Source organism: Corvus hawaiiensis, chromosome Z (assembly GCF_020740725.1).
Source record: "Corvus hawaiiensis isolate bCorHaw1 chromosome Z, bCorHaw1.pri.cur, whole genome shotgun sequence".
Lineage (NCBI taxonomy): Eukaryota > Metazoa > Chordata > Aves > Passeriformes > Corvidae > Corvus > Corvus hawaiiensis.
The window spans coordinates 15,067,634-15,092,149 of NC_063255.1; the positions used below are offsets into that span (position 1 = coordinate 15,067,634).

The 24,516-nt window shown below is 49.0% G+C and overlaps 1 protein-coding gene and 1 long non-coding RNA gene across 6 annotated transcripts; one reads left to right on the top strand and one right to left on the bottom strand.

Moving 5' to 3' along the window:
* The first annotated feature begins 74 nt into the window (after positions 1-74).
* RGP1 (RGP1 homolog, RAB6A GEF complex partner 1) lies at positions 75-24,516 on the top strand. Of its 4 annotated transcripts, none has more exons than XM_048291953.1 (9): positions 75-463; positions 1,084-1,223; positions 17,751-17,887; positions 18,269-18,352; positions 21,881-22,030; positions 22,109-22,255; positions 22,646-22,773; positions 23,001-23,178; positions 23,405-24,516. In XM_048291953.1, exons 2-9 carry the CDS (start codon positions 1,108-1,110, stop codon positions 23,626-23,628), a joined length of 1,164 nt encoding a protein of 387 aa, XP_048147910.1. In that variant the 5' UTR covers positions 75-463; positions 1,084-1,107; the 3' UTR covers positions 23,629-24,516. The 4 variants fall into 4 exon arrangements, with proteins under 4 accessions (XP_048147910.1, XP_048147913.1, XP_048147911.1 ...); XM_048291956.1 differs by having other exon boundaries at positions 363-538; XM_048291954.1 differs by having other exon boundaries at positions 412-494.
* Positions 4,367-7,235, bottom strand: LOC125320032. 2 transcript variants are annotated; one of them, XR_007200969.1, is made up of 3 exons: positions 7,197-7,235; positions 6,228-6,434; positions 4,367-5,062 (listed from the first exon to the last, which is right to left on the bottom strand). It is a non-coding gene; the product is annotated as an uncharacterized LOC125320032 (long non-coding RNA). The 2 variants fall into 2 exon arrangements; XR_007200968.1 differs by having other exon boundaries at positions 4,367-5,084.

Below are 24,516 nucleotides of genomic sequence, written 5' to 3' on the forward strand. Positions count from 1 at the left end.
CCCCGCCCCGCCCGCGCCCCCGGGGCACGGCGGAAACACGGACCCGCCCCGCCGCCGGTCCCCGGGGGCGCCCGGCCGAGCGTGGCCGAGCGCCGCCGAGTAGATTCCGAGAGTAGCCGAGCGCTGAGCGAGCACTGCTGAGGGGCGTGCGAGAGTTGCCGAGTGCTGCCCGATAGTTGCCGGGAGCTGCCCGTGAGCCGACCGAGGGCGCCCGAATCCTGCCCGAGAGTTGCCGAGTGTAACACGAGTTTTGCCGGGAGCTGCCCGTGAGCCGACCGAGGGCGCCCGAATCCTGCCCGAGAGTTGCCGAGTGTAACACGAGTGTTGCCGAACGTTCCCGAGCCTTGCCGAGCGCTGCCCGAGCCGTGCCGAACTCTGCCCGAGCACTGCCGATCCTCTCTGGGCGGCTGAGGCGAGCCGGGCCTGGTGCGGTGCCGGACGGCGAGCGCGGCCTGTGCGGGTGGTGAGTGGGCCTGAGGCAGGAGTTCCGGAAGGTTTGCGGCCCTGTGTCCCTGATCTCTCGGGTAGAGCTATCCGTGTGCGTGTCTGCGGTAGGGACCGCAGGGTTGGGGGTGTCAGGGCTGTCCTTTCTCACCCTCGCGGTGTGTCTTGATCCCCCTTAACTGTGTAGACTTGGGGGGAGGATGTATGTGCTTGTAAGGACAGGGCCGTGCGTGTTTCCCCCCCACACCTCCTATGTGTGTATGTGTCTGTGTCCCCATTCCCCCTCAGTTACGTGGCTCAGCACTCTTACTGTGTCGCCGTAACAGCATAAGGGGGAATGGCTTTAAACTGAAAGGTACTACGTTTAGATTAAATATTAAGAAGAAATTCTTTGCTGTGAGGGTGGTGAGGCACTGGCAGAGGTTGCCCAGAGAGGTTTTGGTTGCTTCATCCCTGGAAATGTTCAGTGCCAGGCTGGATAGGGCCCTGAGCAATCTTGTCTGGTGGGAGGTGCCCCTGCCCATGGCAGGGGAATTGGAACAGGATGATCTTTAAGGACTCTTCCACCCCAAACCGTTCAGTGATTCCTTGAATCCATGATTCTGTGATAACGTGCCCGCTGTTGGCTTTTTTTGACAGGTGTGCAGCAGGACTGTCCAAGCCATGATTGAAGTGTTGGCCAAGCTGGGCCGTGGGCCCGTGTTCCTGGCAGGGGAGGTGCTGGAGTGTGTGATCACCTTCACCAACCCATTATCGGCCTCATCGACCTCCGCCAGCAGGTACAGGGCCTGTGCCAGTCCATGCCCAGAGCTTCCAAATGTTGGAGCTGCCTGGGTCCCTCCAGAGGGAACGGCCCTCCCTCTTTCCCTTCTCCCTCTGGAGCAGTAGTCATGGCTACATTGTGGGGCAATGGTGCCAGCTCAGCACCCTGTGACTTCCCTACTTGAGGCACTCCCTTAAGAAGGCCTTGCACCATCTCAATTTTGGGGGCAAAGCTGAGGTAATTATGCTGATTTTGTGCCCCCAAGAAGTAGACAAGGAAAGAAGTATGCAGTTAGAGATTCTCTGTGCCTCAAGTGAGCCCTCAGTGACAGTGACTGGCAGAAAATGAAGCCCAACTGGCTGTCAAAGTGGGATATCTGGTCACACCAGGGTGACAGTCCCACAGAGCAACATCCAGGCAACGTCATTATTTCCTGCATTTGTGGAAGGAGCTCTCTTCTGTCCAGCAGCGCTGGATAGATCAATGTGATCCCTGCCTCCAGAGATGGCAGACAAAGGGGCGAGTAGTGCCAGGGGTCTGAAAGGGACACGTTCTGTGGCCGCATTTTCTGTGGCCCAGCCTTTGAGCACTGCATCTCCCTTTATCCGTGTTAAGGAAATGTGAGAAGATGGGAGCTTCCCATATTGGCTCACAGCAGGTGACTTCATTTCACAAGCAATCACCCAAAGCCTTCATGTTGAGTGTGTGGCCTTGTCTGATTCTTTAGGGAGTGGAGAGTGCTTTCTCATCTTGAGTCCTTCCCGGGAAGTGTCTGTTTCCAGCTCTGTCAGGTTCAGCATGTTTTCATCACCAGTACGATACTCACATGTGATTGTTTTGGTGGGCCCACTCGCAGTACCTGCAGTCTCAGCAGCAGAGGGCTTCTGTATTTATTGCCTTTCTTAACTTTCCATCTTTTCCTCCTGTTTCTTCTTCCCTGCTCAGTTCAGGTTTCAAATTCAGCTGTGGCATAAGCATCCAGCTTCCCAAAGTTTTGTCCTGTGTGATGACAAAAGCTGTTTTGCCTGCTTCTGAAACATGTGGGACTTCAAGGGTACCAGGTGGCATGGTTTGAGGGGGTTGCAGTGCATTTATGAGGCCTTCATTTGGGAACTTCAAGAGTCTTGTGGTCTGCAGAAGATGGCCTCTTGGAAAAGTTGTTAAAATAGTAAGAAAAACCCCAGGTGATCAATCTGACGAGACCTGGCTAAGTCATACGAGTGGCAGCAGCAAATAGATTGGTGGTTTGGAAAATGAAGCCCTGGGTTGCGTAAAGGCAGGAGCCAGATCAAAGCACAGTGACTGCAACAGGCAGTCAGAACAAATAGACCTGTCAGAGACTGGAAGGTTTTGGGGCTGACAGGTGGAGGGACAGAGAGGCTGCATATTGAGTACAGGAACCGAACTGAAAGAAAGGCAGGGAATTAATTTGGTGGTGGAGTATGGGAAAGAAATCTCTTCTAGCTGGAGGCTGCATGGAGCATGTCCTGTGTAGGCTACAGGAGCTGTGGGGGAAGGTGAGACTGGAGGGAAGTGACCTCAGCACCAGTGCAGGATCCTCCACTGCTGAACAAACACCAGCTGAACAAGCCAGCTCTGCTGGCAGGAAGGGACATGCAAATTTTGTTTGGACATCTGGTTAGAAAAAATGAAAACAATCCAGTGACATATTGTAGAGCAATACTGAAAAAGAAAGAAAAATAAATACTCAAAATATGGTATTTAAAGGTACTGTAATCACTCTAAGCTTATATAAAATTAGTAAACATTGCCTCAAGCAAGACCAGTTCTCTGTTTCCAAACAGCAGACACCTTACAACAAAAAAACATACGGCAGCCCTGATGGAAAAGCTGTGCTGGTATTTTTGAAAATGCAGAATTACAACTCTAGGGCTCGAAGCAACTGGGTATAGTAATTGAGGTTCATTTGGGTAAGGGCAGCCAGCACATACAAAAGATCTAATAGTGCATCATTAGTCAGCTGGTGCAAATGCAGCACGCCTTTTTCTGTGGTTCATCTAGACCTGTAGGAGAAAGGTTCATGAAGGATGTCTGGACTTCAGGTGGCTCTCTTGAAAGCTGTTTATTGCATAGGCAAAGTTACAGCAGCTCAGGGAGTGGGTATCCAGAGCCAGCCCTACAGCTGTCAGCTGGAGCTTGTAGGCATATCTGAAGCCACTTTCTGTTCAAGTTACAAAGCATTATATACTTTGCTGAGTATCTTAATACATAACAACCAATAAGCACCATACACAATACCTTTACATTTGCCTGTAGCATATCGTAGCTACTACCATCACCATATTATAGTCATTATTATCCAATGACAAGAGTAAGTAAGTTACAATTTAAGCTTACAGTGGAAAATTCTCAGACCTCTCTTCTTGCTGCATCGACATTTCTTGTTTGCCTGCGATAGCTCTCTTTTTGATAAAAACATGTTTTCTATTTACTTATGCTCTTCTTGAGACTTATTTACTTGGTGAAAAACATGTCTTTGTTGGTGGTCACAGACCTTTGTCCTAATCATAAAAATCTCCTTCCAACTCATCTCCAGCCTTTGCCTTCTCAGTTATTCAGTGACCAGTGTTTCAGCAAAACATCTTTTACTCTATATCAAAACTTGCTTTCATTTCTATCTCATCCTCAGTTTCTACAGTTTCTACATTTCTGCCAAGCCTACATATCTGTGAAACTTTCTTACTAAACTTTCATCCTCTCCAATATCTCCCCCTTTCTGTTGAACTATTAAAACATTAGAAATTGTCTTATTCATTATTTTCTGCACACATTGAAGTACACAGGGTACTACTACTATAGCCACAATTATCACTACCAGAATAATTAAGCCTATTTTACGAAGTTCCTTCAGCCAGGGTGTAAATCTCCAACCATCAAACAAACTGTCTAGCCAAGATGGTTCATCTGTTGTAATTTGGTTAGCTAAATCTCTTAAGTTTTGCAACTGCTTATGAATAGAAGCAGAATGATCAGATAGGTTCATACAACACAATCCTTCAAAATCTTCACAGCCATACTTGTAAAAGATAGTCAAGTGCAGCTCTGTTTTGTGAAGTGGCATGCTTGACAGCCTCTTCATCTGTCAGCAAGTCACTGATCACAGAAGAAGTGTCATTTATTTCTTTACTGAGCCAGCATCCTAATTTGTTTAGTTGATTCAATGCAATTGAAGAACTTAGCTGAGGCAACAAAATGCTTGTAACAATTGATTCTCCAGAGTTTACCATAAACTGGTGATAAGGAGTGATGTTTAGGTGAGGGCCATTTTTTCCTACAAAATGAAACACATAACAAGTGTCCATAGTTAAAGAGCTTAAAATTTCTAATTCTTGAAGGTCAGATTTATCAACTTTGAAATTATCAATATAAGTTTGGTGTCTCGGGCTGGGAGTTTGAGAAATGTGATGATCATCATATGGCCAATATTTATCAAAAGTAACGTTACCAAAACCTTCTGGGAAAGGCACTCCAACTAAACAAGTTGAGAAGGGTTTGTCAGGGCTTGTGTTGGATAAACAGATGGTGTCAGAGCCTGTGGACTTGGCTAAAGCAACCCAAACATTTGTCTTTGGTTGATTTACAGGTAAAGCTTCACTGCAAAAACAAAAAAGGGTAAAAGCAACATGCATCTGCACAAATAATAGTAAAACTCCATTCTTTTCTTGAGCCATTTCTGGCAGACGATCTTCTCTCAGTGGTTCTGCCTAGTTCACATTTGGGTGCCGGCTTCTCGGCTTCCACTCGCGGGGTCACTGGCTGAAGTGGAACCGTCAATGAGCTTTGATGCGTGGTACCGCTTCACGTTCTTTGCTGGAATCGACTTGATTCCTTCACCTGTAGAGAGACATGCAAACACCTTTCCCCATGTTATAAGATCATATGGTCTTTCTATTTTTCCTGATTCTAAATTCTTTATTAAAACTGGGGGTTGTTCTTCCAATTTTGCTTTTTTGTTGTTCAAGAAATGTCTGTAAATGGGGGGGTCAGGCTCTTCTGCAGAGCTGTTCAAGAAATTATAAACATACACGGCTTTATTCAACCTTCTTTGAGGTGTAGCCTGGGCTTCTCCCCCGTTCTGTTGATCTAAAATGCATTTTAAAGTTTGATGTGTTCTTTCTAGGGTACTTTTTAGCAGTTGTTTAAGATACAGTGAGCAAATACCACTATCTCTTACAGCCCTTCTCAGTTCTTTAATTCCGTGAGTGGGGATGGGAGCCTATGTTTTAGGACTGCTAGGCTGTTGGCCAGCTATCACAGGCTTAAGCTAATAGACTAAGACTTTCATCTTTACAGATTTGGCGTCTTATTTCATGCCAATCTGTTAATTGAGAATAATCTGAACATTTTGGAGGATTTTTTGATACAGAAAGTAGCGCTGACAAACTCTCGGAACTCGTTTTCTCTTTCTGGGTTGCAAGATCCCCGCCGCTCGCTGGCGAGACTCTGGGGCTCATTGCAAAACAGATCTGGCTTGTTTTCAGTGTTTCCTTGTGTTAGATTCAAAGGATCAGCTCCAGCAGAGCGGCTCCCCATCTCGCTTGCTAATGGAGCTGCATTGTTCCCCTCTGTTCCCCCCCGGTTTGTGGCTTGTAAGGCAGGGCTGAGCTGTGTGGAGGGATATTGCTGGGCGGCGGGAGCAGCGCGGCTGATCTTGGTGGCAGCGGGTGAGGAGGCGGGGTGGAGCTGCATGGCGGTGGGGGAGGCACAGTGAGTATTTCCACTAATGCTGTACAAGCTGGTATGAGTTTTGCGGTTCTCTTGTCCTGGTGCAATATGGCATTAAATAATTTGATTCCCACTGAGTCCCAAAAATCTCTGGTGTAGACTGCTTTAGAGTCAGTGATTGGGACATGGGTCACAGTCCATGCTATGAGATCTTTCATTTCTTTTTTTGGCAATTCAGTTGGACTGGACTTAATTAGAGGTTTTAGTTGCTGATAGACCATCCTTCTGTTGGGCAGACACATGCTGACCCATGACTGGATTACTCGCTGCTCACCTTTGCCGACCCGTCGCGGCAGGTGTCTCTCGTTGAGGTCCGGTCCAGGCGCTGACCCGTAGCGGTGTCAGTCCGGCCTCCACACGCCTTCATTTCAGGCGTCTCCTTTCGTTAGCAGCTGCACATGCTTTCGTTTCAAGCGTCCTGTTTGCAGCTACTCAGGTCACTTCGTTTCAGCGACCGACTACATGTTCAGCGAGAAGTCTCCTATACGCAGAAAAAATCCCTTTTTGCCCCTCTATAATGCTGGGTGCCAATTTATAGGAGAAGGGGTCACGAAGGATGTCTGGACTTCAGGTGGCTCTCTTGAAAGCTGTTTATTGCATAGGCAAAGTTACAGCAGCTCAGGGAGTGGGTATCCAGAGCCAGCCCTACAGCTGTCAGCTAGAGCTTGTAGGCGTATCTGAAGCCTACAAGTTTCTGTAGTTACTGTTCTGAAGTTTCTGTTCAAGTTACAAAGCATTATATACTTTGCTGAGTATCTTAATACATAACAACCAATAAGCACCATACACAATACCTTTACATTTGCCTGTAGCATATCGTAGCTACTACCATCACCATATTATAGTCATTATTATCCAATGACAAGAGTAAGTAAGTTACAATTTAAGCTTACAGTGGAAAATTCTCAGACCTCTCTTCTTCTTGCTGCATCGACATTTCTTGTTTGCCTGCGATAGCTCTCTTTTTGATAAAAACATGTTTTCTATTTACTTATGCTCTTCTTGAGACTTATTTACTTGGTGAAAAACATGTCTTTGTTGGTGGTCACAGACCTTTGTCCTAATCATAAAAATCTCCTTCCAACTCATCTCCAGCCTTTGCCTTCTCAGTTATTCAGTGACCAGTGTTTCAGCAAAACATCTTTTACTCTATATCAAAACTTGCTTTCATTTCTATCTCATCCTCAGTTTCTACATTCAGAGATCTTTCTGCCAAGCCTACATATCTGTGAAACTTTCTTACCAAACTTTCATCCTCTCCTGTGGGTGCTGGGTGGGTTGGACGGTCGGGACGGACGGAGACGAGAGATCTCTGAAGTCAGATCTTGGAACATGCGGTTTATTGCAAAGGGCGTGGGTATAGGGGCACTGCTTAGAGCTGCAGCTGGCAGCTCTGAGCAGGCCCAAGAGAGCAAGAGAGTAAGCGGGTAAGTAAAGAGAGTGAGAGGAATGAGAGTGAAGAAGTGATGAGAATAGAATGGAATGGTGAAGTCCTGGTTACAATACAATAAATCATCTTCTGTACTGAATATTCTAATTGTCACTAACCAATCTAATACAAGATACAAATCCTATAGCATTTACATACAGCCTATAAGAGTTCTTATATTACCATAGAGTGTTACATCTTAACTTCTAAAAACTACTCTTTGGACCCCTTCTGCTGACCTGCTTGCAAGCAGAGGGTATTGTTCAATCAAGAGGGGATTACCTTCAGTTGGCCATACCATTGTTTTCCAGTTGTTCAGTAACTAAGACTTGGTATTTCAAAAGTGGCTTTCATTTCGATGTCGCCTGTAGTTTTCATATTCCCAAAATCTTTTGTCAGGCAATCATATTTATAAGGCTTTCCTGTTTCATCTTCCCCAACACTCTCCAACACAGACCTTTAACTGCTCTGATGTGTGTCTTGGGGTGACTTTATGATGTGTATCCCATATCGCTGCCCTATGCCCCGAAATTAATTCTTGTGCCTTTCTATGCCTTTAAACTGAGCCTGAGAGGAGGAAGGAAAAACTGAGCAAAACTTTTTCAAAGCAGTTTGCAGCTTGTTCAAGGTCACACAGAGATAGCGACTTTTTTTTTTTCCCCAGCCAGCTTTCAGCCAGTTTTCCAGTTTCTTTTTCTCCAGAGAGAGACTGAGAGTTGAACTTTTTTTTTCCTTCCCTGGAATTTCAGATTTTTTCCCTTTTTCTGTGGACTGCTTCAATATCAGAACACATCGGGAGGACTTTCCACTGAGCACAGAGGGCCTGGCCCTGACCAAGCCCCCAGCTCCCAGGAGACCAAAGGGAGGACTCTAACACTTTCCCAGTTTTTTTTCTTCACAGCAAAAGATTTTATTATTTAGCATTATTTTCCTTTTCCTGGGTGTTTGTTAAATAAATAGTTTTTATCTCTTTCACTTTCCTTCGAGGAGAATTTATTTTTCCTGAACCTGGTGGGGGAGGGATGGTTGTGCCTTCCCTCAGAGGATATATCTCTAAATTTGACCAAACCGGAACAAATTTAATGGCGCCCAACTGCGCGGCTTGGAGGAAGGTGAAAAGTCTGTGCTAATTACATTTTGGTTTGAATTTACTTACTCTGTGTTGGGGTAAAGTAGTCACCATGTTGGTTGAGTTCATAACGTTTCTCTGGCTTGACATATTCATCTATTTCTGGTCTGTAGGCTTGTTTAAGGTACTAGTGCCTTTCTGGTCCCTAGGCCTATTTGCCTATCCGCAACTTGGTCCGATCTTATCCTTGATAAGGAATTTTTGCAGAGGAGGGACACGAATTCGGATTTCTATTTTCCTGTGCCCGGTGATAATGATTTATAAGAAGTTAACAGAGGTACAGGCAGCTGTCCGAAGTGTGTGATATGATATGTGGTTTCTTTGTCCTAATCCCAGTCCTAGCTTCAGTAGCCTGTTTTGGGAATTTATTAGTAATTGCACCCAGATTGTTAGAGGAGGAGGAGACGGGGTTTCTCTTCCCTTTAAATTTGATAGGTTATCTTTTGAGAATGTTCAGTTTCCCCTGGATGTTAAAGAGACCACCTTCCTGGTATTTTATCTGGTAAGCTTCCTCTATGTGGTTCGCAGCTTGTCTAGAATGAGAGCTCAGATTTCCAGGGTGACTGCCGAGACACCTGACCCAGAGGTGGAAAATCCTGAGTGGTGTGGGGAATGGGAAGATACGGGCCAAATCCTGAAGAAATTCTCTGACCCAATGGTTTGCAATTCCCCCCCTGAACAAGTTCAGAAACTGGCTGGTAAAGGTAGAGGGGCAGGAAGATAAGTCAACAAAGCCTGCAGACACCCCAGTCACTCAGAATGCAGCCAAACCAGATAGCAAGCCCAAACCAGATGGAGAGTCTAAGCTATTGGCAGTGGCTCCTGTCATGAGGAAAAAGCACACAACCAAAACTGATCGCCCAGTAAAAGATGATGATGATGCAGGGGAAGGAACCTCAAAACCACCAACTGACTCAGGTACAGAAACCATTACTGAGTCCATGTCCATAAAGGACCTTCACAGCTTAAGAAAGGACTACACCCAACGGTCTGATGAATCCATAATAAGTTGGATGGTCCGTATTTGGGATGTGGCAGGTGATGATGTGATGCTGGACGGTGCTGAAGCGAGGCATTTGGTATCCCTCTCATGTGATCTAGTGATTGACCAAGCGATGACTGGCGGGGCTGACTCTGCCAGTCTCTGGAGACGGGTTTTGACAGGCATGATTGAAAGATATATGTGCGGAGATGATCTCTACATGCAGCAAACCCAGTGGAAGACCATAGAACAAGGGATCCGGCGTGTGAGAGAACTAGGAGTGATAGAGATTGTCTTCACAGACGACCCAGGATTGAGGAGTCCAGACCAGGTCAGAGTTAATCCATTCATGTGGCAAAAACTTGTACGACTTGGGCCACAAGAATACACTTCTGCTTTAGCAATAATGAAACCGAACTACGCTGCGAATGAGACCATGTGGGATATGGCAGTGAAGCTCCGAGCATATGCAGATTCCGTGCATGGCTAACGCAGTACTTGTGCTTGATGCATGAGCTCTGGCGTGCCCCAGGTCAGAGACAGCCCAGCTGCGTTACTTCTGTGCGTCGCAGAAGCGACTTCGGCATCAGGAAAAGAGCTGCTGGCTGAGCTGGCTAGCTGGCTTCTTTGCAGAGGGAAACACGGCAGGAGCTGATGGTATTGGCTCACATTAGCTCGGAGACAAAGGAAGAGAGAGGCTGTTCTGGTCTGGCTTCTAACAGGTTTATTGTGAGAAGTTTCGCAACCCGAACAAGCTCGGAAAGGGATGGAATGCAATGGGACCCCTTCCCCAGGCTTGTCGTCAGTTTTACAGGGAATTTGAAAACCTCGGGGAAAGGGGAAAACAACCAATGAGTTACAAGCCAGGGGGAGGATACAATATAACAAGAACCACTGGGGGAAACTGAGAGGCGGGAGTTATAACAAAGAACCAGTGAACAACCAAGTAACCCAGAATTTTCCCAAACAGGGGGAGGCGGCTTGGACCCAGAGGGGGGGTGCAGCTTAGGCTTCTGAGCCGCCCCATGACCCACCCTCTGAGTCTGCCTCTTTGGGAAACTTGACCCAGGGGATGGGCTGGGATTGATTGGCATCACGCTGCCCCACCCCCACAGTGGGCTGGGTCACACCAACACATGGCCCAACACATGCAAGAGTCGCAGCTGTGGAAACACGTGTGCAGAAAATGGAAGATAAGATGGAGAAGAGTCTCCAGGAGATTAAAGAGTGCCTTCTCCAAATCTCAGCGGTACAGATCAGAGATTCTGATACCAAACGTGGACGTTCCCAAGAAAGAAAGTACATCCCACCAAGTGAGCTGTGGGATTTCCTGTGTGACAGTGGGGAAAACATGAGGAAGTGGGGTGGACAATCTACTTCTGCTTTGGCAGCACGAGTACGTGAATTGAAGGAGTGCAAGGTAGAACTTTTGGTAGAACTTCTCAGAAAGGAAGTTCTACCAAAAAGGAAGTAGCTCCAGTTGCCTGTAGCCAAACTGCCGGAAATGATGGAAAAGACAATGGCAAGTCCTATTCCCATGAAGGAACCTCTAAGATGCAGGCCCAGGGAAAGAAGGATAAGCAGGCATAGGGGGGCCCTGACTCTAGCCAGGTAGAGGTCAGGGAAAACCATGTTTTTTGGACTGTATGGATTCGTTGGCCTGGTACATCAGAACCACAAAGATATGATGCCTTGGTTGACACTGGTGCGCACTGTACAATAATCCCATCGCAACATGTGGGGGTAGAATCTGTTTCTATTGCTGGTGTAACAGGTGGATCACAAAATTTGACCTTGGTGGAAGCTGAGGTGAGCCTGACCAGAAATGAGTGGAAGAAACATCTCATTGTGACTGGTCCAGAGGCCTCATGCATTTTGGGCATAGACTTCCTCCAAAGCGGGTATTTCAGAGACCCAAAGGGACTCAAGTGGGCTTTTGGAATAGCTGCTGTGGAGACAGAGGGCATTAAGCAATTGAATACTTTGCCTGGACTATCAGAGAACCCATCTGCAGTAGGCCTTCTGAAGGTGGAAGAACAAAGACTACCAATCACCACCTCTACAGTGCATTGCTGACAGTACCGGACAACTTGAGATGCTGTGATTCCTATCCACAAGATGATCCGTGAACTGGAGACCCAAGGGGTGGTCAGCAAGACCCACTCACCCTTCAATAGTCCCATCTGGCCTGTGCGCAAGTCTGATGGGGAATGGAGACTGACAGTGGACTATGGTGGCTTGAATGAAGTGACTCCACCGCTGAGCGCTGCTGTGCCGGACATGTTGGAGCTCCAGTACGAGCTGGAGTCCAAAGCAGCGAAGTGGTACGCCACTATTGACATTGCTAATGCATTTTTCTCCATTCCTCTGGCAGCAGAGTGCAGGCCTCAGTTTGCCTTCACCTGGAGGGGTGTGCAGTACACCTGGAACTGACTGCCCCAGGGGTGGAAGCACAGTCCCACCATCTGCCATGGACTGATCCAGACTGCACTAGAAAAGGGTGAGGCTCCAGAACGTTTGCAGTACATTAATGACATCATTGTGTGGGGGAACACTGCAACAGAAGTGTTTGAGAAAGGAGAGAGAATAATTCAAATTCTCCTGGAAGCTGGTTTTGCCATCAAGAAGAACAAAGTCAAGGGACCTGCTCAAGAGATTCAGTTCATGGGAGTGAAATGGCAAGATGGACGGTGTCAGATTCCCACTGAGGTCATCAATAAGATCACAGCAATGTCTCCACTGACCAACAAGAAGGAGACACAAGCTTTCCTAGGTGCCATAGGCTTTTGGAGGATGCATATTCCCGAGTACAGCCAGATTGTGAGTCCTCTCTACCTGGTTACCCGCAAGAAGAATGATTTCCATTGAGGCCCTGAACAGCAACAAGCTTTTGCCCACATCAAGCAGGAAATCACTCATGCTGTAGCCCTTGGCCCAGTCAGGACAGGACCAGAGGTGAAGAACGTGCTCTACTCTGCAGCCGGGAGCCATGGTCTGTCCTGGAGCCTCTGGCAGAAGGTGCCTGGTGAGACTCGAGGTTGACCACTGGGATTTTGGAGCCGAAGCTACAGAGGGTCTGAAGCCGACTACACCCCAACAGAGAAAGAAATCCTGGCGGCCTATGAAGGAATCCAAGCTGCCTCAGAGGTAATCGGCACAGAGGCACAACTCCTCCTGGCACCCCGACTACCAGTGCTGGGGTGGATGTTCAAAGCAAAGGTTCCCTCTACCCACCATGACACCAATGCCACATGGAGCAAATGGATTGCTCTCATCACACAGCACGCCTGTATCGAGAAACTGAATTGCCCTGGGATTTTGGAAATAATCACAAACTGTCTGAAGGTGAAAGCCTTGGTCTCGCTGATGAAGAGGAACAAGAACAAGTGACACGCACTGAAGAAGCTCCACCATACAACCAACTGCCATCAGAAGACACACGCTACACTCTTTTCACCGACGGTTCTTGTCACATCGTAGGGATGAACCGAAAGTGGAAAGCAGCCACATGGAGTCCCACACGACAGGTTGCAGAAGCTACTGAAGGAGAAGGTGGATCAAGCCAACTCACTGAACTCAAAGCTGTTCAATTAGCCCTGGACATTGCTGAAAGAGAGAAGTGGCCAAAGCTCTACCTCTACACTGATTCATGGATGGTAGCCAATGCTCTATGGGGATGGCTGGAAAAGTGGGAAAAAGCTAATTGGCAGCGTAGGGGAAAACCAATATGGGCTGCTGAAGAGTGGAAAGACATTGCTGCCCGAGTAAGAAAGCTAGTTGTGAGAGTCCCCCATGTAGATGCCCATGTCCCCAAGAGTAGGGCTAATGAAGAGCACAAAACAACAAGCAGGTAGATCAGGCTGCAAAGATAGAAGTGTCACAGATAGACTTAGATTGGAAACATAAAGGAGAGTTGTTCCTAGCTCAGTGGGCTCATGACACCTCAGGCCATCAAGGCAGAGATGCACCTGTAAGTGGGCACGAGACCGAGGGGTGGATCTAACCGTGGACAGTATCTCCCAGGTTATCCATGACTGTGAGACATGCGCTGCGATCAAGCAGGCCAAGCGGGTGAAGCCTCTGTGGTTTGGTGGGCGATGGTCCAAATACAAGTATGGGGAGGCCTGGCAGATTGATTACATCACACTGCCTCAAACCCGCCAAGGCAAGCGCTATGTGCTCACAATGGTAGAAGCCACCACAGGATGGCTGGAGACCTACCTTGTGCCTCACGCTACTGCCCGGAACACCATCCTGGGCCTGGAATAGCAAGTCCTTTGGAGGCATGGCACCCCTGAGAGAATCGAGTCTGACAATGGGACTCATTTTAAGAATAGCCTTATAAACACCTGGGCTAGAGAACATGGCATAGAGTGGGTGTACCACATCCCTTACCATGCACCATGTTGCGGGTTGGGTTTGTAACCGGGTGGAAGCACCAATTTAGTGTAGTGGTTTGGTCTAAAATATTCATTGCTGTTTATCTTCTGTGAGATAAGAATTAGGAGAAACGCAAAGCAGGCACCAAACTTGAAAGAATATAAAGAAGTTTATTAACAGACCTAAAACAAGGGAAAAAAAAATTATACCACCTTCAGAACTCTCCTCCTCCCCCCACCTTCCTCCCTTCTCCCACTGACAATGTAAAAAGACAACCCTTAAGATGTTCAGTCTGTTTACCACTCCCATAATAACCTTGTTCAGTCCATTTAGAAAGAGAAGTCTCTTTTTGCTCGTCCTATGAAAACAGTATCACAACGAGACAGCCACCCACTTCCAAATACCGTTCAGTCCATTTAGGAAGAGTCTCTCTCCCTGCATGTGAGTCCCTTCCCCCGACTTGCAGCTTTTCAAGGTCACACACAGATAGCAATCGGCCCTCCCACAACTGCGTTCGAGGGTCCACTCTTGAAGTTTTTTGGGGTACAATTTTAAGGTTGAGCCGTTCAGAAACAGAAACAGAGGCCCTTCTCCTTCCCTGGGAGCAAAGGGTCTTCATCATCTTTATTGTTAGGACTATCTCTGGGAGCATCTCTAGGAACTGAGGTTTTCTCCTTTCCCTTTGGAGCAAAAGTCCTCATCTGGTCCATCTCTAGGGACTGAGGTTTTCTCCTTTCCCGTTTGGAGCAAAAGTCCTCATTGCTTCCATCTCTCCCTGTCCAAACTTCTCATGAAATTACAGCTGTGTCAGCATCTGCCTATCTCAGCGCAGGTGCTTTTGCTCACGAGTTGAACACTCCACCCCCCATATCTTCATGAAATTACAGCAGGTACTCTGATATATCATAGCTTCACAACAGACTTTCAGCTTTAAGCATCTCGTCTCTCTCTTCCCTCAGGTTTTCAGCTCTTCATAGCAGTAAAAGGGTTAATCTCACCTCGGCCTTGCAGCTGTGTGCCTTATCGCTGTTGGTCACCTGTCACCTGACCTCTGCCAGATAGCGGTGCCGCTTTGCTGAAATCTTGGCCGCAGTGGCGGGGCGGCGGGGAGGATTTCGAGCCGCTCTGGCTGCCCACAGCCCTGCTGGGGGGGGGGGTCGTCCTGGAGCCATGGGCCGGCCTGGCCTGGCCTGAGCAGGGCCTTGGCCGGACCCACTGGGCCCCGCTCGGGCCCCGCAGCCACCTGTGCCAGCGCCGGAAATGAGACAGAGCTCGGGGGCGGGGGCGGAGTTTGCCTATTCTTAAGTGTGGATCACAGAGGCGGTCACAACTTTAAGTGGCTTAAAGAATTGTCCATATTCAAACTGGCCAGCTGATAGGTTCTATCAGGTCCCAGAGGAAGCTGTAAGCACCCCTTAGCAAGGACATTACCTCTGGGTCTTTGCTTGCTAACCTATGACACACCAGCAGCTGGGAAAGTGGAACAGTGCAATAGATTGTTGAAAACCACCCTGAAGGCACTAGGTGGGGGAGCTTTCAAAAATTGGGAGCAGCATCTGGCAAAGGCCACCTGGTTAGTTAACACCTGAGGTTCCACCAATAGAGCTGGTCCAGCCCAATCTGAATCCCTGCATACAGTAGATGGAGATAAGGTTCCAGTAGTGCATGTCAGAGGTCTGTTAGGAAAGACTGTTTGGGTTAATTCTGCCTCGAGTACAGACAAACCCATCCGTGGGGTTGTCTTTGCTCAGGGACCTGGTTGCACATGGTGGGTAATGCAGAAAGATGGAACAACACGTTGTGTACCGCAGGGAGATCTGATTGTTGGGTGAAAACCACCTGTAATGCAAAATGCCTGTATACCACTGCTTGCTGAGTGTCACTGTCACTGTTCCTATATAGCTGTGTATATATATATATGTATATATATATATATAAGTATTGATGTGTGTGTGGAGTGTTAGAATATATTAGTTTGGGCATTGAGCCAATGATATGGGATAAGGGGTGGAATGTCTTGGGGTGACTTTATGATGTGTATCCCATATTGCTGCCCTATGCCCCGAAATTAATTCTTGTGCCTTTCTATGCCTTTAAACTGAGCCTGAGAGGAGGAAGGAAAAACTGAGCAAAACTTTTTCAAAGCAGTTTGCAGCTTGTTCAAGGTCACACAGAGATAGCAACTTTTTTTTTTTCAGCCAGCTTTCAGCCAGTTTTTCAGTTTCTTTTTCTCCAGAGAGGGACTGAGAGTTGAACTTTTTTTTCCTTCCCTGGAATTTTCAGATTTTTTCCCTTTTTCTGTAGACTGCTTCAATATCAGAACACATCAGGAGGACTTCCCACCGAGCACAGAGGGCCTGGCCCTGACCAAGCCCCCAGCTCCAAGGAGACCAAAGGGAGGACTCTAACACTTTCCCAGTTTTTTTTCTTCACAGCAAAAGATTTTATTATTTAGCATTGTTTTCCTTTTCCTGGGTGTTTGTTAAATAAATAGTTTTTATCTCTTTCACTTTCCTTCGAGGAGAATTTATTTTTCCTGAACCTGGTGGGGGAGGGGTGGTTGTGCCTTCTCTCAGAGGATATATCTCTAAATTTGACCAAACCGGAACAATGTGTCACATGGAGGGACACCTGTGTGCCACAAAAAATCCCTCTGTCACCTAAAGCTCTGGTGTTAGTGCTTACTAATCAGATCATGATGTTTGAAAACACCAGAGGAACTATTTAGTGGCTAAAGTAGAGACCTCTATTGAGATAGAGGAGTGATTTGGAAATTGAAAGGTGTCAGTAGTACCATGGGAAGTGCCCTGGGGAATGGTTGAGGTCACAGCAGAGTCCAAAACATGAGACTGTTTTTTGTGCTGGATGTGTGGCCCTACATTAATTCCTGTGGCTGTACAGAGAAGCGTCAAAATGACACCGCTGCCTCCCCTATTGCCGTCAGCAAACCCCTTGCATAAGGAGAAGTAAATAGGTCCTAATGAAAGACCCAGAAGTGTCTTCTTTGGTCTGGCACAAACAGCAGCTGATGTTCTTGATGGGGATGATGCTCTGGGGGCAGAGGAAGCATGTCTGTGCCTACCTGTCCTGAGGAGTGTTGAGCTTGGGGCGTCCATGCTGTGGGCAGGGGCAGCTGAACCCAGGTTGCAGGAATTTGTTGGTTTAGAATTTGCCCACTTCCCTAGTGGTTGTGTTGTTACCAGAGTGCTGTTCTGTGTGTCACCACTGGCTTGGGATTTAGCTTGTCATGGCTGAGATTCCTTTGCCAGGGCCCACATGCAGCAGCTCGAGGTGTTCTCTAAAGAGTGCAGTGAGTGGCCATTCCCAAGCTGTGGATGATGAGAAAGATGAAGAAATGAGTAAGGCTTTGGACTAGATCTTGTTGCTTGATCTCAGCATGTTTGCTGAAAGATCCCTGTGAAGTTTTGCACAGGCCTCCTTGTCCCCATGGAATGGGACAGGGGCTGCTGACCTCCGCTGCCTGTTGTCTTCTGCCGTGAGTGTACAGCAGGTTTCTTGGGGCAGATGTGTTTTCTCATGCCGTGTCAGTGCTGTGCCTATGCTGTTGTGGTTCAGGCTGCAGTTACTGATGCTTAAAAAGAGTCCTTGGGCCACAGAGCCAGGCCTTGGGTGAAGCTGCTGTCAGCAGCTGGGGTGGAAGTGGCTTTGAGTCAGCACCCCAGTGTGAGCTTAGTCCCAAGGCTTGTTTGGAGGGGGACTGTTGAGAGTGGCTTCAGTGACAGTGAAACAAGGCCTTCTTTCTTCCAGACAGGCAGTCCTGCATAGAGCTGAGCACACAGAGTTGCTCTTCTCCCAATTCCTGCCTGCTGTAATTCAGGTTTGAAGCACAGATATGAGTGTTGCTCTTTGCTTTCAGTGAGATGCTGGCATGGGCCAGCGCCCAGATCCACTGCCAGTTTCATGCCAGCGAGAACCGGGTGGCACTCCCTCCCTCTGATGGCAGCAAGCACGATGTGCAGGCAGAGAATGAGACCGTCTTTGTCCCCAACAGAGGTGAGTGCCACTCCTGCCTGTCACCTGGGTAGGGACAGTGAGAGCACAGTGGGCAGGAGTCAAGCAGACAATAATGTGTATGTCTTGATGGCAGCATGCATAGAAGTGAGTGGGAAGTCTGTGTTGCTTTCCTTTTGTCATTCCCTAGTGATGGATGTTGTGGGACCTTGTTAATACTGAAATCACAGTTACCCTAGCTTGGATTGAAACACAACAGTTATTTGTCCAGCTGCAGTGGCAAGGTCTCATGATATGACCAGGGCAAGAGATGTTTCCTCCTTGGCTCTCTTCTCCCTGTTGCTCCCCATGAGGATGAAGCTTGACTGGCCTAGGCACAGCCTGAGGCTGAGCAGCATTCATGTGTTTCTTATTCTCTTTCAGGAGAGCGGGGTCAGTGTATCCTGTCCACCCCACCAAAGATTCTCTTCTGTGACTTGCGACTGGATCCTGGGGAGTCAAAGTCCTGTGAGTTCTGTCTTGTCTTCCCCTGCTCACAGAGCTTGTCTCTGGGGAGCTCTGCTTTCAAAACTGGCTTTACAGACCTGAGTGCTGCAAGTGTGAGACCCTGGTGCTCGGGAAAAGTGAGGTGCTTTGGTTGGAGCATGAGTGCTGAGGAGCTGCTGCATTATCCAGAGTCTGTTCTCTGCTGCGTTAGGGCTGTGTACTGCAACATGTCCCTCAGTCTTGCCCCTGGCCTGTGGGCTTTGCTACCAATCCACGGTGTAGCTGCAAGGCATAAAACTTCTGAAATACCTGGTTGCAGCAGAAGGAATGGCTACACACACCTGCATTTCCTTGCCTTTATTTCTTCAGCCACACGAGAGTATTTTTGGAATTTAGACTGGTGTCCTCCAGAGGTTTGTGCATCCTCTTCAGGTTGTGGCTGTCATGGAGATAACAGTCTTCTGGATGTTCTAGTTTTCTTGCTGTGAAAGTAAGCACTCCTCATCTTCTCTGCTCAAAGCTCTCCATGTCTGAGTAGATAGCTATGGAAACGGCTGAGTATGCGCTGTTGTCTCTTGGTTGGTGGCTGTGTGACCCAGCCTGTTCAGGTTATGTCAGATCTCCTTTGCATTCCAGTGGCCTGTGATCTAGCAGCAGGGATGTTAGGCCTTGCAGGCTGTGCATGAAGAGCTCTGTTAGGTTGTCCCAGGGATCTGCTGGGAATGGTTGATGGAGACCCCTTATGCTGTAGAGCACAGGGACTGGAGACACAATGCCTATGCTGGGGTGGGCTCTGCTGGATCACTGAGCTCTCCAGAGCTGAGAGCAGAGCTGCAAGTGAGACCAAGCAGCCGTGGGGTTGTGACATGCTGGTTTTGAAGCTGGTATTTCCTGCCTTTCTGGCCTTGGAGGGGCCTGACTGGAGGGAAAGGTGGACCTGGTGAAACCAGGCTGGCTTGGCTTGGTGGTTAGTGGAGTGGGGCAGTGCCATCTGGGGGCTGTGCCCCTAAACTGCAGAGCCTGTTGTCTGAAGACGTTTGGTTATTAGTTTATTGTTCTACAGCAGCATGTTGGGGAAAGGAGCTGGCCATGCCAGCAAGAAGGAGGAGGAGGCAGAAATCTCAGCTGGCCTGAGGCTCACCTGGATTCTCCTGTGTTCCTTGCTGCTTGCAGGTTGGGAGCTGGAGCATCCATTCCCTGGGAGCAGAGGGAAGTCCCTTTTCCTGGCACATCTTGGCGAGGTTGGGCAGGTTCTGGGATAGCAGATCAGTGACGACAGCCCATGTTCCAGGTGGCTGGGATGGATTGAGGGATTGACTGTGTAGTGCTGGCTGAACAGGCAGAAGCTGTTCAGCCCCCAGCTAAGCTAGGATTTGTCTGTTTTTCCCAATGAAGTTGTGTGGGGTGTGTGTGTGTGTCCTCTCTGCCTCTGGGTGGCACTGGCACTAGCAGCCTGCATCTGCCTGGTGCTTGGATGCAGTTCCTCAGGAAGGACACAGACTCTTCTATTCTTTGAGGTTCCTTGGCTGTACATTACAACCTTTTCCCTTGGCTGCGTGATGCACCTGTCTGTTTCATGCATCACATGTGATGTGGCTGCATGTGGCACTGGTTTTTTAGCACTGAAATCCCTGTATCACAGCCCTGGTCTTTCACTGCCAGGCTGCTCACACCGATCACATCAGCCTGCGGTGCTGCTGCTCTCACACAAGACTGCAGCTGGCACACTTGCGGATCATTCCTGGGGTCTCCTGCCAGCTCTGTGGAGGGAGAGTTGAGGCTGTGTGGGTGTGTATCTTAATTCTTCATTTCCTGTTTTTCAGAAGTTTAGAGTTTTGCTACGCAGTTTGGGAAGGGGAAAAAAAACTAATCCAGAAACCCCAAGAAATCTTAATTCTGCTTCAGCAGTATACTGTGTTATTAAACTGCAGCCAGAGCTGGCACATACAGTTGAGGTTGTGTTAGACTGTCTCTTGATAGAAGGACTTGTTTTCATTTGCTGACCAACTTATTCCCCAATACCTTACTCTTGTTATGGTACCTATATGTTGAAGTTGACTCATCTCCCAGCCCTTTGACACACGACCCAGGCTGAGCTCTTAAATTTGTCATAATGAAACATTTTCTCAAGTCCTCAAATAATTTCTGTGGCTGTTTTTGTAATACCTTGGTAGATCACAGAGAGGGGAGGAAATGGAAGCAGCCTGGACACAGGCCAGAAGCCCAGCCAGAGGGCACAGTGGGTGGGTAAGGAATGCATGTGTAGCACCAGGAATGTGCTTCCTTCTGGGATATGCAGGGAAGCTGGGACTTCCTGAGTCTTGGCATTCCTGTGCCAGGTAGCAGACTTCCCATCCTCCTCTGACAGCGGTGGTCTCTGCTCAGGTTATCTTCACTGGGCATGAAGGGCTTTGTGAGCATTTTTGTTAAGTTTGGTATGGGGGTTACAGAAGTCTGCTTCTTTCCTTGGAAATATCTGATTTTCCTCCCTGTCAGGATAGTTCTCTGCTTTATCTGCACCCTGGTCCAGAAAGAGAGGCTTGTTTTAAGGTGTGACATCCTGTGGACACTACACACTAGCACAGGCTTTTTTCTTCCTTCCAGTCCTGTTATTTTAAATCTAGGAGTTATATTTAAAATATAACCCTAACTTTTAATCTAAGCCTCAACTTTCAGTATGTGCCAGACATGGGGAAGGATCTGTGGTTTCAGAGCAGGATGCTGCCCTTCCTCTGTCAGGGCGTATCTGCTTTACGGTGGGCAAGCCAGAGAGGTGGAGACTTTCCACAGTTTGCTGTTTGTGTCTTTCTTGTTATACAGCATGTGGTTTGGGAAAGCTGCAGAAGTGTTCACACTGCGTCGAGAGGCATTGGGGTTTGTGTGGTGGCCAAGGGGCTCTAGGAGGGCTGAATGTGGTGTAAGACAGGCCCTGGTATCTCAGAGCCCTCAGAGGCTATGTGGTCTAAGTCATCAGCCTGTCACAGGGGACACACCACAGGTTGTTGTGAAGATCTCGGAATTGTTTCTCGATCTTTTAGATGCAGTCCTTCAAAGAAAAACACAGGAAGAAACTAACTTGTTGCTGAGTTTGAGGGTTTGTGTAAAGCAAATACTAAAAGAGGCGTGAGGTACTGATCAACATGCGCATGGGGCAGGGCCTGCAGAAGGCTGCACTTTGAGAGCAGTGGACAAAGGAGTGCACAGAGGCAAAATTGGGTTGAACTCGTGATGAGTAAGTTTAGCTCTCGTGTGTTTGTGTTCCTGGATTTTACATCTTTCACATTCTTTGGAGACAGAGTTTGTGTGTGTGGTTGTATGTGCTGGAAGCAATATTTGGATGATGGTGCATGTGATGTGAGGAGCAGTGTGCCTGGTGCAGGGGAGCTGAGCTGTGCTTGGTCTCTGGAGGAAAGAGGAGACAGCAGAAAGCACCAGGCACTGTCCCTAACTCAGCGCTGCTGTTCCTAACTTGGCGCAGGGAGCCTGCGCACCACAGCTGCAGGAGCTTCCTTTTGGCCTCAGAAAGCAAATTTTCTGCACCCCTTGCAGATTCATACTGTGAGACGCTGCCTGTTGATGGCCCCCCCTCTTTCCGGGGCCAGTCCGTGAAGTATGTGTACAAGCTGACCATCGGCTGCCAGCGCGTCAACTCCCCCATCAAGCTCCTGCGCGTGCCCTTCCGCGTCCTCGTGCTGCACGGTAAGGCCACACGCTGCCCTCCCTGCACACACAGGCAGGCTGCACCCTGCCCTGCTGATACTCTTGCCTTCTTCCCAGGGCTCAAGGATTACCAGTTCCCACAGGATGAGGCTGTTGCACCCTCAAACCCCTTCCTGGAGGAGGAGGAGGGCTTGAAGAAAGACTCTCGCCTGGCGGACCTAGCGACAGAACTGCTCATGGTGGCCACCTCCCGACGCAGCCTGCGTAGGTCATATTCCCTGTTCAAACCTGCTGTGCTTCCTAAGAAGCTGGGCATGGAGAACATCTCGGGGCCAGCTGCAAAAAATCTCTTGCTGACAAAGCAAAGTTCCAACTGTGGCTGTGGAGCAGCTCTGTCAGGGCCTGCTTGGCTCAGGGCCTCCTAGCCAGTCTCAGGTTGTTCCTACTTCAGGCAGAGAGACCCTGTGCCCAGCATATCACAGCCAGTGTGGGGTTTGCTCTTGCCCACTGCAGACATTTCCCAAAGGGAATACCACTCTAGGGACAGTCCTTCACACCCAAGCAGGAGGGATGTGGTCATGTCATTAACCCAGAGCACTGCACAGTGCAGGGCCTTGTCCTGCCGCAACCCTTACTCCTCTTCTTGCTCCACAGACCTGTACAACATCAGCAACACTCGTGGGAAGGTGGGGACATTCTGCATCTTTAAGACTGTGTATAAGATTGGAGAGGATGTCATTGGGACCTTCAACTTCTCAGAAGGAGACATCCCATGTCTGCAGGTCATTATTGTCTCTGGGATCATGGGGGAGAGGCAGGGTTTTAGGGAGAAGGGGCTGGGGTGGCACTGGGCTCTAAGGGTTTCTAGTGGGACCCAGCTGGGGTCTCCTTGGGAGTGTGAGGTGGACAATGGCCCAGTCCTGAGCTTGTTTGGGAAATGGAGCCTCCAGGCTTTGCACGTGGTGTGTATGAGGTTGTGAGAGCAAGCACCTTGCCAATCGCCCTGCAGTTCTCGGTGAGCCTGCAGACAGAGGAGAGCATTCAGGAGGAGTTCCAGCGCCGGCGGGGGCAGCCTGTCTCCTTCACCATGCACGCCCGCCATCAGGAGTCCTGCCTGCACACAGCGCAGAGCAGCTTCAGCCTACCCATCCCGCTCAGCTCGACCCCAGGATTCACCACCAACATCGGTTAGTACTCACCAGGGAAGGGACCCACCCCTGCTTGTCTCTGCAGGAGGACTGTGGTGTCCCCAGCCCTGCATATCCCATGCTCAGCAGAGATGTGTTCCTTGGGAGGGAGCTGGCCTGTGTCAGTGGGGTCATTTGCTGTCCCCTTGCCAGGACAGACAGTGCTGAGACAGCTGCTGTCCATGGCCCTTGTGGTGTTATCTGCTGACCACCCTCTTGCCCACAGTGTCCCTGAAGTGGAGGCTGCACTTTGAATTTGTGACCTCTGGGGAGTCGGCGGGAACTTGCTTGGTTCGTGGGAGCCAGTCAGAGGCTGTCACCTGGACTGGGGTGGAGCAGATGGAAGTGGACACCTTCAGCTGGGACTTGCCCATCAAAGTTCTTCCCACCAACCCCATCCTGGCTTCCTATGTATCTCAGTTCTCCAGCACTAACTCCATCACCATCTGAAGTAGGGAGAGGTTGTTGGCCTGCAGAGCTGCAAGCATGTGCCACCAGTAGGAATGGCAGGCAGGACTGTCACCAGTATGCTGTGGTGCATGCATCCCAGTGTCCTCTTGGATTCATCTGTGATGCCCAGCTGGGCACCGGGCAAGTCTGTCCTGTCTGTGGGTGGAAGAACACTGCTTGATGCAGTGTCTTGTGCTGCAGCCCCCAGCTGGAGCTGGGCCCGTCCTGCCTGGGTGAAGGTGCAAGTCCCAGCACTCAGCAAAAAGAAATCTGCCTTCCCAGAGAACCACTGATGTGCCTTTATCCCATGTGGGGCTTCTAAGAAGGAAAGGCCCAACCCAGGGAGGGGGGAGGGGAACTCTTCCAGTGAAGCTTCATACCACCTGTGGGTGACGGCTGTGCCCCTACAGGGACCCTACAAGCAGAGGTCTGGCATCCAGGTGAAGCACAGTGGCCACCTGGGCTGGGTGGGAGCCTGCTCTCCTGCACTGGCACATGTCCTGCCTCTTGGAGAGCTGTCCCACACACATAGTGCAGTGCCTCAGCCACCCCCACCTGGAGGAGGCAGGTCCTGGCTGGCCTGCCCTGTGCTGCTGGCTTGTGCTGGTGACTTGGATGGAAGCCCTTGCTGTGTCAGTACGATCGTGATGATTCAGAACTGAGCAGCACTGAGCCCCTGGGCTGTTGTCTACCTGGGCTCCTGGGTGTGAAGGCATCCTGCTGGTCTTTGGATCCTTGGGCGGCTGTAGGGAATGCATGCTGTGCATCCAAGAGATGCATGGAGATCTCACTGCTCAACAGCCAGTTCCCCTGGATTTTTACTAAGCCTCCCCAATGAGCTTTCCTTTTTGCATGGAACTGTAGTAAACATCCGAATGTGCAAAACTA